Raw genomic sequence first — 12825 nt, forward strand, 5'->3', positions numbered from 1 at the left:
TCCCAAAATATGTGTGAGCTTTAGTCAATCTTGCTTATTGTCCTAGTAAATAAGTCTCATCTAGCTAGTGTCTGGTCTTGATCTGAAGCCACCTTGACTATCATACTTGTTCAGTGGTAATTTTCTGATTTCTAGACTTGTGTAGCTTTTATTTGGAGCCATTTGTTTGGTGGTACTTTATTTTTTTTAAGTGTGCCTATTCTACAATAAAGTATTGCTACAAAAGCATCTGCCCTGTGTATGGGTCTAGCTTTTCTTTTTGAACTTGGGATTCTACTGTAAAGGCTGTTTTCCAGCCCTGGGAATGGTCACTGTTGTCAAAACAGCTGACAGTTGCTTTTTTGAGTTGGTTCTCTTTGTACTTCACTGCAGTGCAAGCAGCCACTTAGCGTCCAAATTGTGATTAGGATCCTCACCTGATAACCTGCAGTTTTCTGTTGCATGAACTAATTATGCATACAGTTGTTGAGGCTGTGTAACACTTGCTGCCTTGTGTGTAGTTTAACCAAGGGTTGTCCTTTATAAAACAAATCATTGAGCACATATCTGGTGCAGTGGGGCAGTGCGCCTGGCTGTTAACCAGAAGGTTGGTAGTTCCTGCCCACCCAGGGACAGCTGTGGCAGGATTCCTGTATTGTGGGGGGTTGATCCTTGGGGTTCCTCCCAACTCTACAATTCTATCATGTTTTATGTGTTCTTCCTCCCAAGCGTTGGGAACAATAGAGCGGGTTCTCTTAAGCAATTCCTCTACAGTAGAGAGAAAAATAGGACAGCTTTGCTACATATCCAGCAGATATAAAACATGCTAATATTGCAGTTTTGGTGGAAAGGCAGAGCTAGCTAAGCTCTTCTGGAGCAGAGATAGGACTACAGTCCCCATAATTCCTTATCCCATTAGTTATGCTGGCTGGCATTTTTGCCTGTTTTGAATTGGTTTGGGGGGGGGGGGAGTTGTGTTTGTTCAACCTCACTATCCACCCTTCCATTTTAAAACAGAAGTGCCCTATCTGAGGCTGCACTATGAGGGAGGTGGTATCTAGAATCATAAGAGTTGGAAGGGACCCTGAGGATCATCTAGTCCAACCTCCAATGCAGGAATAGGCAGCTGTCCCTTACAGGGACTGAACCTGTAACCATGGTGTTACCAGCACCATGCTCTAACCAGCTGAGCTATCCAAGACTAGCAGCTTCTTATGATGTGCTCCGGAGTATGGAGGACAGGGAAAAATTCCTTTTTCTTGGGTGCAAATGCCAAGCAAATTATTTCCCCACAAAGTAGTCTTGCTAACCACATTTGAGAGCTACCAGAGATATGCCCTTGCTGTTAAATGTTTTGCCAGTTAACTGTCTGGGCTTGCTGAGGATGTTCAGGTGGCTAAGAGTGACAAGCAGGAGCTATTCAGCGTTTTAATTGGGAACTGCCTGGGGCAGCAAGGTGCTCTGGATGAATCGTGACAGCATCAGGCTATATGATTCAGCAGATAAGCTGCTTAGAACAAGTAAAATATAAGTAGTTGGTTGAGGTGGGAGGCAGACTAGTCATTCCAAGACCAGTACTACGATAGGCTTTACAAGATAAGAAAAGTTACCATACTGTCATTAGAAGAGCTGTCCAAATTACATTAATGCTTTAAAAATTACTTTTGTCACTTCATTTGAAATAGCCTAACTTGTAAAGAACTAATGCATTTCATAATGCTAAAGTAGATGAACTGTAATGTTAAACAACATTATTGAGCATTCCCTACACACGGCCAGGGCCAAGAAATGGCTGTTTTAATAGGTACAAATTGCCACAAGGGCACAATTTTTCCCTGCATTAATATGCTTTGATAGGTGATTTAGGTAATAAAAAAGGAAGAGATGAAACTGTTAGAAGTAAGGACAGTATTTATTCCCCCTATAGGTTGAAACTCAGGTTTAAAGTACAATATGCAAGCATTTTTTAGAAGTCACATACTCAATTAAACTAACTCATCCTTATCACAAGGACCATGATAATTTGCTATACAGCTTAATCAAACCTCAGACTAGAGACTAGAAAGAAGTCATAGATCAAAACCTCGAATATAAGGTCATGGATGTGAAAAACTAGACTGCTATCGTTAGCTCACTTGCTCTGTATGTACAGCATGATGCACAATGTGCTGGGCTCATTCTTATAATAGGGATGGTTGCAATGGAATTCTTAAAAATTAATAATCAAGTGTCACCTTAGGTACAGCTGAGTCTCAAGAGGCACTTGAATCTATTAAGCCCCTGGCTTAGTTATCAATGCCCAGCTATGAACTGGAATATAAAGCCATTTTAGTAAGCTATATCCCATTTAGTTATAAAACCAGTTAACATGTTGAAATGGCTAATTGTAGAGGTAGCCCTTATAAGAAACTTCACACAAAACTATCTGAATTGTTTTGACACTAGTTCAGTGTCAGAGTTAGGGGTTTTCTAGAAGTACTCATGCAGTCTACGAACTTGAATATTGTTAATAGGATCACTTAAAGATAAATATTAATAAGTTCAAATGGTCCACCTTTCCTATTTAAAGTTGTAGATACTATATATTTTTCTGCTTTTAGTCCAAGAATAATCATGCTGCTTTCAGTTGCATGGTTGCCATTGTTCAAGGTGCCAAGTATTTGCTGTTCACAGCAAGCCTGAACATTCTGATCTTCATCACACATAAGCACTAGGCAGGTTGAATTTTCAACACCTTTCACCCATTAGCCATGTTAAGATCCTGTATAACATTAACACAGCATTCTACCTAAAGCTGGGGGTGGAGGGGGGCTTTTACTTTCCAGCACAGGACAGTGTCTTGTGAAGTCTCAACCAGCCACAATACATCCAAAACACACCAACTTATTCTAGGAGCAGATGAATACAAAACTTTAATTTCACATTTTAAACATGAATCATAAATACATGTGCATTACTTTAAAGGGAATATAATTTATAATACTAAACAGAAATCACTGAATACTAAGCCAGTGCGTTTGCACACAATACACTTACAATGCACAAAATAAAAAAGCCAGAGCAAAGTGGCTTCTAGTTTCCTTAAGAGGTCATACGGAAATATGAACATCATTCCAACTTGATTGAAGTGTAGCATTTTACTGATTTAAATTTGTTAACTTGATTTAAAAACAACTATGTTTTAAATATTACAGGGATGATGGCAAGTTTGAGAGAAAGTTTAGCAACTTTAGTCCTTCACTCATCCACAACTGACATACAGGGTAAGCAGCACAAGGGGAATCATGAGGCCATTTTAAGAGGTCTGGCACTGGACACCACCTCTGGGATGATGCTCATCATCTTCATAGGCTTCCCCATTGTAATGTTGTCTTCTTTCCTGAGATGGGTCAAAGTCCACCAACTCTACCTGATCTGCATCTTCAGTTTCTTCCACTTCTTGCCTTGGAGGTAGCAGCTTTTCTAATAGACACAGCTTATCTGAGGAAAGGAAGCCACCATCTGGAAATATCACCTGAAATTAGGGCACACTATTAGTGCACTGCATGCATCATTACATCTCTAGATAGATGTGTGTATACAACATGAGTAGAAGAAACTTTACCAAAGAAATTTCATTTAATCAGTGGCTTTTGACAGCTACATCTTACCTTGAACTCAATGATCAGACGGCCTTTTTCATAAGGCCTGCGATAGATGGGCATTCCTTCATTCAGTACACACTTAATATCTCCATGTTTAACAATATGACCTAAGAATCAAAAGGATAAAGGGTTATCATTAATAAACCTATTTTTATTAGCATTCTACTACTCTCTGTGCAGAGTAGTAAGACTACTCCCTGTGAGAAATACTTAAAATTTAATAAATCTAGCAAGGCAAGAGAGAATGAAGGTGCACAAACAACCATGCAGAAGTAGTTATTTCATGCAGAAAAGTGTAGTGAAACTTCACTTTGCACAGATAGCAGCAAGTATTGGAAGTGGAAACTGGCAAACAGAAGAGATATTGCTTACCAATCAAACCAGGATTAATGTTCAGTATTGTATTAAGAGGACTTCCAACATCTATTTGCAAACTTTATTTCCATTTCATCATGTCAAAGAACAGCTGCAAGTGATGGTGACATTTCTCCAAGGCAATAGGAGTCTATCACTGAAATGCTATTTGTACACTGCTATACAGAATACTAGCTTTTCTAAGACATCAAGAGCCCTGCAGCATCAGGCCAAAGAGCCACCAGAATCCTGATCTCACAGTGGCCAACCAGATGGCAGGTGAAAGCTCTCACACAAGACTTGAGTGCAACACCACCCTCCTCACTTATGGATCTCAGCAGCTGACATACAGTATTTGTTGTGTCACAAGTCTGCATTCCATAGATTTGAGCCCACTTCATTTTCATGTGATGATTATTAACTCAAAATATTACTTGGAAGTTTTACCACCCACAGTAAGCAATAGGAAAATACACCAAAATACCTGTTCTCAAATAATACTTACCAGGATGAGAAGTAATGATTATGGTTCGATTATCCAGCATTGTAATTGGCTTTTGAAAACCACACAGCGCCTCAACTAGTTGGATATCCATGCTCATGACCAAGTCTTCACCTCGTCTGTAGAGAAAAAGAACTATCTGCCACAGGATGCCTTCCAAGTGGTGTTGAGACTACAATTCCCATCAGCCCCCAGCTAGCATAGTTAATAGTGAGGTGTGAGGGGAGCTGTAGTTCAGCAACATCTGGAGGGCATGACACTGGCTGCTCTGAGTTAAGCGTACTATTGAAGTAAAAGGTAGAAGTACAAATCCAGAACACGGTTCTGAGAACATCACTCATACAGTCTTTACAAATTTTGTTTTAGAAGCAACTTTTACTCCTGCAGGACTGGAAGCACCCCATAGTTTATTCTGATCCTAGGGCCTTTCAAGACCCACAATTTTAAGGGGGGGGTTTCTACTGCAACTGACTGTCCTATTTCTTTTTTAAATTTTTATTAAATATTTCTTAAGTATACAAAAAGTGTGATGCCTCATTCTTCAAGTCATGATTTATACAACTCAGTTGCATTTGTTATGAGACATTAATAATACATACAATGTTAGGTTAGGAATAAAAGGGGGAATAGTGGGTGGGGTGGCTATGTTTCTATGTCTGTTCTAAGTGGTTAGTTTTGCTATAATGGATACTATGGATGTGAACGTAATGTATTTAACTGAAAAGCAACTACATCCAGTCACCCCTGATTTTCAGAGCTTCACCACATCTCCCAAGCCTGCTTTTAAGCAAGTCAGTATCACCCAGTACAGATGACTATTTTACCAACCAGCAAGGTTTTCTACCACAGATTTCTTATTAGCACCTGTGGTGACAAAAGCATGGCAAAACTGCACCCACCCACCACCATGGATACTAATGCAAACTGAAGGCTGAGGGTTTATCAAGCAATGAGGCTTCTCTACACTAACCACTTGCTATCTCTGTCTTCTATATTAGCAGTCAGTGGGGAAGGTACTCTCAAGCTACAGAATCTTGTGGCTAGATTTGTATCAAGGAACAGCTTGTTTTCAGATTTTTTTCACAGGCACAGCACAGGTAAATCCACAGCTACAAAGGAACCACTGGGAATCAGCTTATGTTCCCAGCGGTTCCTTTGCAGATGTGTCTTGCATTTGGCACCAAATTTAAACATGATCCATGGCGGCAAAAGAACAATCAGCAGCACACTAAGCTACACCCATCACTGGTTCATGAAGACCTGGTTACTTTTAGATCTGGTACTCCAGCCAAAAGTGGTTCCCCATTGCCCGATTTACATGTTACTCCTGAAGACCTATAGTAGCTGGACCATCTCTAAGAGTAATGATTTGATTTTTAACTTTACTCCTTAATTAGATTAAATATATTAAAACCTTCCTCTTATCCAATAAACAAACCCTGAGACTGGCAACATATACATATAAAAACCAGCCCTTACATATTAACATAGTTAAAATTCCTATAGCAGTATGATCACAAATTTACCTTGTAAAGAGAGAATGGTCTTTTTGATCCAGGACAATGATAATATCTCCTGGCTCCAATCCTGGTTCTTGGTCACCTTCACCATGAAAAGTTATCTTCTGACCATCTTTCATTCCTATTGCAAAAGCACCATGTAAGATGGGGAAACAGCACAAAAATATCACAGCATTATAGACATTAACAGGTATTACTATTCTCACTGCTTCAAAAGAACTGTACGTGTTACTAAATTCTGCCAATGGGCAGATGTTGCAAGATGTTAAGAGTCAGAACAGTGAAAAGCTTTCTGGAAGACATTTGAGACAAGTTGGCGTGGTAACAACAGAGAAATCAATTAAGAGCTAGAACAAGGGAGCATGGATTAGAAACTATCTGTATTCCATAGTACCTGGTAACTACAAGCTCTTGTAATAAAAGTTTTTTCACATCTTTTTTTTTTTGCCTAGTTTTTTCGTTAGGCTTTCTGCATTATGGACTATATTCTACCTGCAGCTCTGCCTGGTTTTTATACCTTTTAAATTTATTTATTATTTACACTCTCAAAGTAGTCATTGGAGGTTGGAATTGCAATGTGACTAATGCTGTATAGCTTTAGTACAAAAGCTTTGGGAAACATTAAAACATTTTTATTAAGGTAGAATAAAAATGTTTAAATATGTTTCCCAAAGCTTTTGTACTAAAACTGTACGGCATTAGTCCTGTATTGTGATTCCAACCTCTAATGAAAAGAAAGATTTAAACAGCCACCTAAGCCAAATTTCTGAACACTAACTATGGCAGCCACACAACTCTCCCACAACTCTTAGGAACCGATTTGTGCCCACAATTAATGTGAGAACTAGGTGAACCATCTTCAATCTCATTATATATTCTTAAAAAATGTACTTTTCAACCAATACACAACTTAAAGAACAAAAACAAAACTAACTCCAGAAAAGTATCTAGCACTGCACAATCGGCACTCTCCTTGGGCAATGGGACTTCCTCTTTTCTCCCTGTTCCCCCCCCCAAAAAAAAACAGCTCCAGAAAGGAGAGGAAGAGGAAGTCCAGTTCCAGAAGTGAAAGTCTGCTGTAAGAGTGGTAAGGCAGGATGGATACGACACAAATAAATTAACGGAAGTCATCACTCCATCTTCCATCATGTAATGCTCCACTATATTGTGGTTTCCATCTAATCTTCTGAATTCAAGTTTTCCTGTTTATGCCTCTTGTAGGCACTTGTTAACATTCATGATGGTCTACGATTATCCAAGTAAATGTATAGGAGTGTTCAATAAATTTCATAAATGTACAAAACCATTAGCATGTAAAACTCTTAAGTTTCAAATCATGATTTTATGTTGTTAAAGCAGTGAAGTAAGTATTACATAGATTTCAATACCCCCAGATTTTCCATAGCTTCCTCCTCATTCAGCTCTGCATTTCAGCATTACACCGTTTCCCTACTGTGCTGGTTACAGAGGTTCAGGGTTAGGAAAGCTAGAAGCTGTCCATGTAGATTCAGCCCTGAGAGGGATACTCTTCCATTCCCTATGGGGGAGTTTAGGAGTTATGTACCTCATGGTTCACATCTACCAACCCTATTGTTAAACCCCTTTTCCTCCATCCAAAGACACTTAAGTTGTTGGAAGCTTTTCTTCCATCACAGCTGAAAGTCCAGGAGTTATCGTAGAATGAAACACTTCTCCAAGCCTAATAATTCTCCCTCGGAACTCCTATAAAGCGTTCCCCAAGACTCCTCCAGAATACTATGTTAATGGCTTAGGCACACCATTCTCCTCATCCCCAGTTGCCTGGTATTTGTGGCAGTGAGAATACTTCAACTCTCAGGGCATGACAATCTCATAGCTAGTGCTCAGCCAGCTTCTGCTGACTGAAACAAACCCAAAGCTTCCTCCCAATACCTGGAGAGGGAAGGGGAAGATGCACTGGCTTGTCTCTGTGGCAACTTTGTGGCTCTGTCACCTCTTGGTGACTTGGGAAAAGAAGAGGAGTTTGGATTTGATATCCTGCTTTATCACTACCCAAAGGAGTCTCAAAGCGGCTAACATTCTCCTTTCCCTTCCTCCCCCACAACAAACACTCTGTGAGGTGAGTGGGGCTGAGAGACTTCAAAGAATGTATGACTAGCCCAAGGTCACCCAGCAGCTGCATGTGGAGGAGCAGAGACGCGAACCCGGTTCACCAAATTACGGGTCTACTGCTCTTAACCACTACACCACGCTGGAGCTGAACAGAGACAGCAGAGGCACATCATTTTGTCTTTGACTTTGGGTTCCAAGCTTTGGGGCAGGTCCCAAATTTCTGGTTGCCCAGAAAATTGCATTTTTTGTATTCTCCAGGTATCCGAGCATGCAGAAACACTTATCTTGTCTGTAGGTTGGCTTATTTCACTGCCTTACTAGCAAGTTGGGGGCTTCCAACAGGACTGCTAAAAGGAACAACTGCACTGTTTTCCACAGAGCTATGTTTCTTGACTGTGGTGATTCTAATGCAATAATCCAGATTATATCAGGTGTTTGGCTAAATTACCTGCAGGCTACTTCTATTACCAAGTAGGTCGCAATAGCAGCAGCAATTCTTCTGTAACTTTTGTGAGAGTTCTCCATGATTGCTCCCTCAAAGATAACTAGGTTTAAAACTACAGACCCAAAATGAGACATACCTTTATCAATATGAACTTCCAGGATTTTCTTCTCTCTAACAATCTTCCTTCCAGTGCAGCTTTTACATCTGTCCTTGGGACTAATGCGCTCCCCGTGGCCCTGACATTCCATACAGACAGACTGGATCTGCTGAACCATTCCGGGTCCTATCTGATGAATTCTAATTTGCATGCCTGTTCCTCGGCAATTAAGGCAGCATTCCACAGCACCTTTCTTGCCGCCTCGGCCTAGAGAACAGCATCAAAGAAAATAAGCACAAGGTCACTACATGCTTATTTCCCCCCTTTACAACTGCACTTCGTTTCCAATATGACTTTTTCAGCTCCCCCACCCCAAAGAACAAAAGTTTATCAGTGTACCTTCACATTTGTCACAAATGACGTTCTTCTGTAGAGCCAATTTTCGCGTTGCTCCATTGTACAAGTCTTCTAGAGTAACTGACAACTGATGGACAACATTTTTACCTGTAATGAAAGGCATATTGTTGAGGACCAATATGATTGGCATCTGATTTTATTTCAGTTCAGGTTATGTTTTCCAAGATCCATCAAATTCCTGCTTACCAATAAATTTCACCTTTTTAATTTATTTTTCTCTAACCTGGGAAGCCATTCTACGACAAGTTTCAACTGTGATCGCTGCTAGTTGACATTAAGCAAGATCCCTGACCCCACTTAAGGGAGGGAGTTCTGTGCTGCCTGATCTTTAAAAGGAAAGCTGGATTTCTTGAGAAATGGTCTGAACAATCCTAATGAGGTGCTGGGGAGAAGTAACATGGCAGATCTAGCGCCACAGTCAAAGCTTTGCTAGTTGGCTGCACAAGAGCAGAATGGGGGAGGAGAGGACTCTTTTTGCTATACCAACTCTAGGAAGGAAACTAATCCTCGGGGATCTTTAGGACTTTGGATCCAGTAGATCCAAAACCACTGGTGCTTCAACCCCTACCTGTTCCAGAGCATACTGCTTGCTAACACTGCAGAACAACTGCTGATGGTAGTTTTCCACCCAGAAGTCAAAACTGGGTAAAGCACCCCTCCCCCTGCATAGTTCTCCTTTCTACCAGTGGAAAGAGACCCAAGCATCATTGTAATCCCCTACAGCGACCAGCATGAGAGATTAGGATTGCACTCCAAGGTTACAATCTTAGGTACATTTACGAAATAGCAATATATTGAGCTTAGTGGAACATTTCCAAGTAAACATGTATAGCTTACATACAAGTCAGAAAACTCTTTTGGGATGCTATATAAGCCAGGTTTTTTTATTATTCACTGTTTGTATCTTAACTTTTATCATTTCTATACCTGAAGTTCCAGATTAGTAACTTTCAAATATCAGAAACTAAAATTTGAAACACTGTATTAAGTACTACAAATGGACATTTTAATAAAATTTAAGTCCTTAAGATTGGAATGTATTTTAACTGGAGTCACCAAAGCAACTCATGATATTAATAAGATACAGCTAAATGAGTAGGCCACCTTCACTTTCAAATGGAAATCTGAGGAGCTGTTCTCTTTGCCCATACAAATTGCTTTTTTGGTTGAACTACAATCACTTCCATGAACTAGTTCCAAAAAAGTTGGCCATTACCTCTCCTTTCTCTTTGCATTCTTCCACCACCTCCAAAAAACATATCAAATATATCCATGGGTGATCCAAAGCCGCTTCCAGTACCACCCTCTTTTATAGCTTGTTCACCACCTTTATCATACAACTCTCTTTTCTTAGCATCAGAAAGTACTTCATAGGCTTGGGAAATCTGTTTGAACTACAAGATTAGAAAGAAAAGAAAAGAAAAGCTTAACCTCTTTACAGAATATTCACAGAAGATTACCTGTACTATTGTTAACATTTATTTAGCACCGCTATCTGAACTTAATGCTCAACAGCAATCCAGCTGGCTATATACACGTTAACCTTAAGGATCCACCCTGCACCCTATGTTCAATATTAAAGTCAGGCCTTTTAAATCACATTTGGCATCAATGTGAAATTTCTAAAGGTTAAGATGGTCAGACTCTCCATTTGTGAAACTTCAGAATTTGCAGGGACTGTAGTTGTGCTTCTGAATTTAAGCTTCTTAAAAGCAAAAGACAAGGCGTTTAGTCTTAAAGAGCCTTGAAATGATCAATGTTCTGATATCCATTTTGCACTATAGAGGGGCTGTTTTGCACAAGAGGCAAAATAAGTTATAAATATAAGATGGTGTACAAGTACCAATAGCTTCTCATTTAGCAATATTAGCTCTCTGCTCACCACCTCCAAATTCTAAAGTATGTCACATGCTCAAACTAATAGTATGGAGAAATAGACCTAGATAAGATAAACACATGTCAGTATCAGACTGTTATGCCACATTCTGGGAAGAGGGTATGTATTACTGCCTGGGTACCAGAATCCAACCCACTCTAAATTCACAGCCATTAGGTACTATACAAACAAGTAGTCAGCAGATAAAGCATGTTTCACAAAACTAATTGGCATAATGTCTGTAGTAGGGAAGGGGCTTGCACACTTGCCTTCTCGCCCTCATTAGGATTCTTATCAGGATGATATTTCAGTGCCAATTTCCTATAAGCTTTCTTCAGCTCCTCTTGGGAGGCATTGGGCTTTACCCCAAGTACATCATAGTATGTGGTCTCCTTCACCATGGTTCAGCTGATACCTGCAACAGGAAGGGACAGGGAAGGATAACATTGACAAATAACATGAAAAACACATCAAACAAACACAGTAAGCTAGAGACATTTCCAGTCTCTCTCATAGTTTCAGCATTCCAGTCTCCCAAATGCTTATGAAAGCAAACTCCTTGAGGACTATCAGAACCCAATAGCTTTTACCTTAAAAGGGAATGCCCTCACCTCGCATTAACCAAACTTCCCCACAAAACAGCAATATGGTACCCCTTGTATACTTCACACTTCCACGGGACAATGTGGGCTTCTCAACCCCTCCCCCAACAAACCCCTCAAAAGCACCTTTTGGGGGAGGGGTTGGTGGAAGTTCCATCTCACAACCTTGGCCTTCCCAGCCCCCCACAACGACCTCACAAATTCACACCCAACCTGAGACCACTACAGAGAGATGCCCATCTTTATATTTATTAAATCTTTACACTTCCCTCCGTCTGAGGATCACAGGGCAGTTCACAACATCTGACAAGAGACTCTTCCTGCTCCCCACCCCACCCCACTTAAAACAGCATCACCCTCCCTCCTACAGACGGAAAGGGGGGGGGGGCGAGCACCACTCCATGCTTAAGGAAGACGAAAAGTCACCCCATAGCTGAACACACACACCTTTTGTGCTTCAAAGGGCTCGCCTCCTGAGAAGTCCGACCTGGAGAACGGTTACGACCGGCTTCAAGGCAGCCTCCCCACCACCAACGGCCCAACCAGGCCCCCCCTCCTCCCCGCACCTTCTTACATTCCCTCCTTAGGGAAAGTTCAGTCACATTTTTCCCTCCTCTTCCCCCCCTCCCCACGCTATACCGGCGTCAGCTGACCAGGCGCGCGCCACATTCCCTCCCCCTCCCCCTTTCCTTACACAAGCGTGGTGGGGGAGGGGGGGTTGGGAGCAGCCGCGCAACTGCCCGCCCGTTCTGTGTGGAACAGCGGGCGCCGGTGGGATAATTTTTTGGGGGGTAGGTGGAAAGAGGCTCAGGCAGCCCCTTTTCGGTCCTCACTCACCATACGCTCGCGCCCCCGGCTGAGAAATTAAAAAACCAAAACCAAACGAGGTCTAGCGCTTGAGGGAGCCGAGCAACCAGCCTGCCGCTTCCTCTCACACAGAAGGCAAGGCAAGCCGCGACTTTTCTAGAAAGTTCCGAGCCGGTCTCAGCCTAGTCAGTATCCGGGGAGTTTTTTTCCTTTCTCAAGAAAGCCCCGCCCATTCCCGGAAGCCCCGCCTCCGCCTCCTATGCTCAGCGTTTCTCATTCGCTGGCTTTCTGCCAAACGGCGACGCGAAAAGCCAACTCCTCCCCTCGCGGGGAATTACGTCATCGGAGGAAACTACAAATCCCGTCATGCACCAGAGGCGGCCCTTATCAGGTCGTGCCCGGTGGTATAAAAGAACACTACAAGTTCCAAAATGCAACGGGGCTCGCGCTGACAAAGAAACGGGGCGCTCACAATGGCCGCTGTTCGCTTC

The 12825-nt window shown here is 41.6% G+C and overlaps 1 protein-coding gene across 2 annotated transcripts; it reads right to left on the reverse strand.

Annotated features, from left to right (window-relative positions):
- Positions 1 to 1872: 1872 nt before the first annotated feature.
- Positions 1873 to 12539, reverse strand: DNAJA1 (DnaJ heat shock protein family (Hsp40) member A1). Of its 2 annotated transcripts, none has more exons than XM_033173980.1 (9): positions 12407 to 12539; positions 11195 to 11340; positions 10266 to 10443; positions 9032 to 9136; positions 8672 to 8899; positions 6006 to 6120; positions 4483 to 4598; positions 3630 to 3730; positions 1873 to 3493 (listed from the first exon to the last, which is right to left on the reverse strand). In XM_033173980.1, the coding sequence occupies exons 2-9, from the start codon at positions 11324 to 11326 to the stop codon at positions 3275 to 3277; spliced, it is 1194 nt and encodes a 397-aa protein (XP_033029871.1). In that variant the 5' UTR covers positions 11327 to 11340; positions 12407 to 12539; the 3' UTR covers positions 1873 to 3274. The 2 variants fall into 2 exon arrangements, with proteins under 2 accessions (XP_033029871.1, XP_033029870.1); XM_033173979.1 differs by having other exon boundaries at positions 12365 to 12535.
- Positions 12540 to 12825: the final 286 nt, after the last annotated feature.

Source organism: Lacerta agilis, chromosome 16, assembly GCF_009819535.1.
Source record: "Lacerta agilis isolate rLacAgi1 chromosome 16, rLacAgi1.pri, whole genome shotgun sequence".
Taxonomy (NCBI): Eukaryota; Metazoa; Chordata; class Lepidosauria; order Squamata; family Lacertidae; genus Lacerta; species Lacerta agilis.

Excerpts from the sequence above, each read along its gene's own strand:
- DNAJA1 (XM_033173980.1), bottom strand. The coding sequence starts at position 11,326 with ATGGTGAAGGAGACCACATACTATGATGTACTTGGGGTAAAGCCCAAT. Across the intron at positions 4,599-6,005 it reads GACCATTCTCTCTTTACAAG|ACGAGGTGAAGACTTGGTCA; the intron begins GTAAATTTGTGA and ends TTTTCTCTACAG. Across the intron at positions 3,494-3,629 it reads GTCTGATCATTGAGTTCAAG|GTGATATTTCCAGATGGTGG; the intron begins GTAAGATGTAGC and ends CCCTAATTTCAG.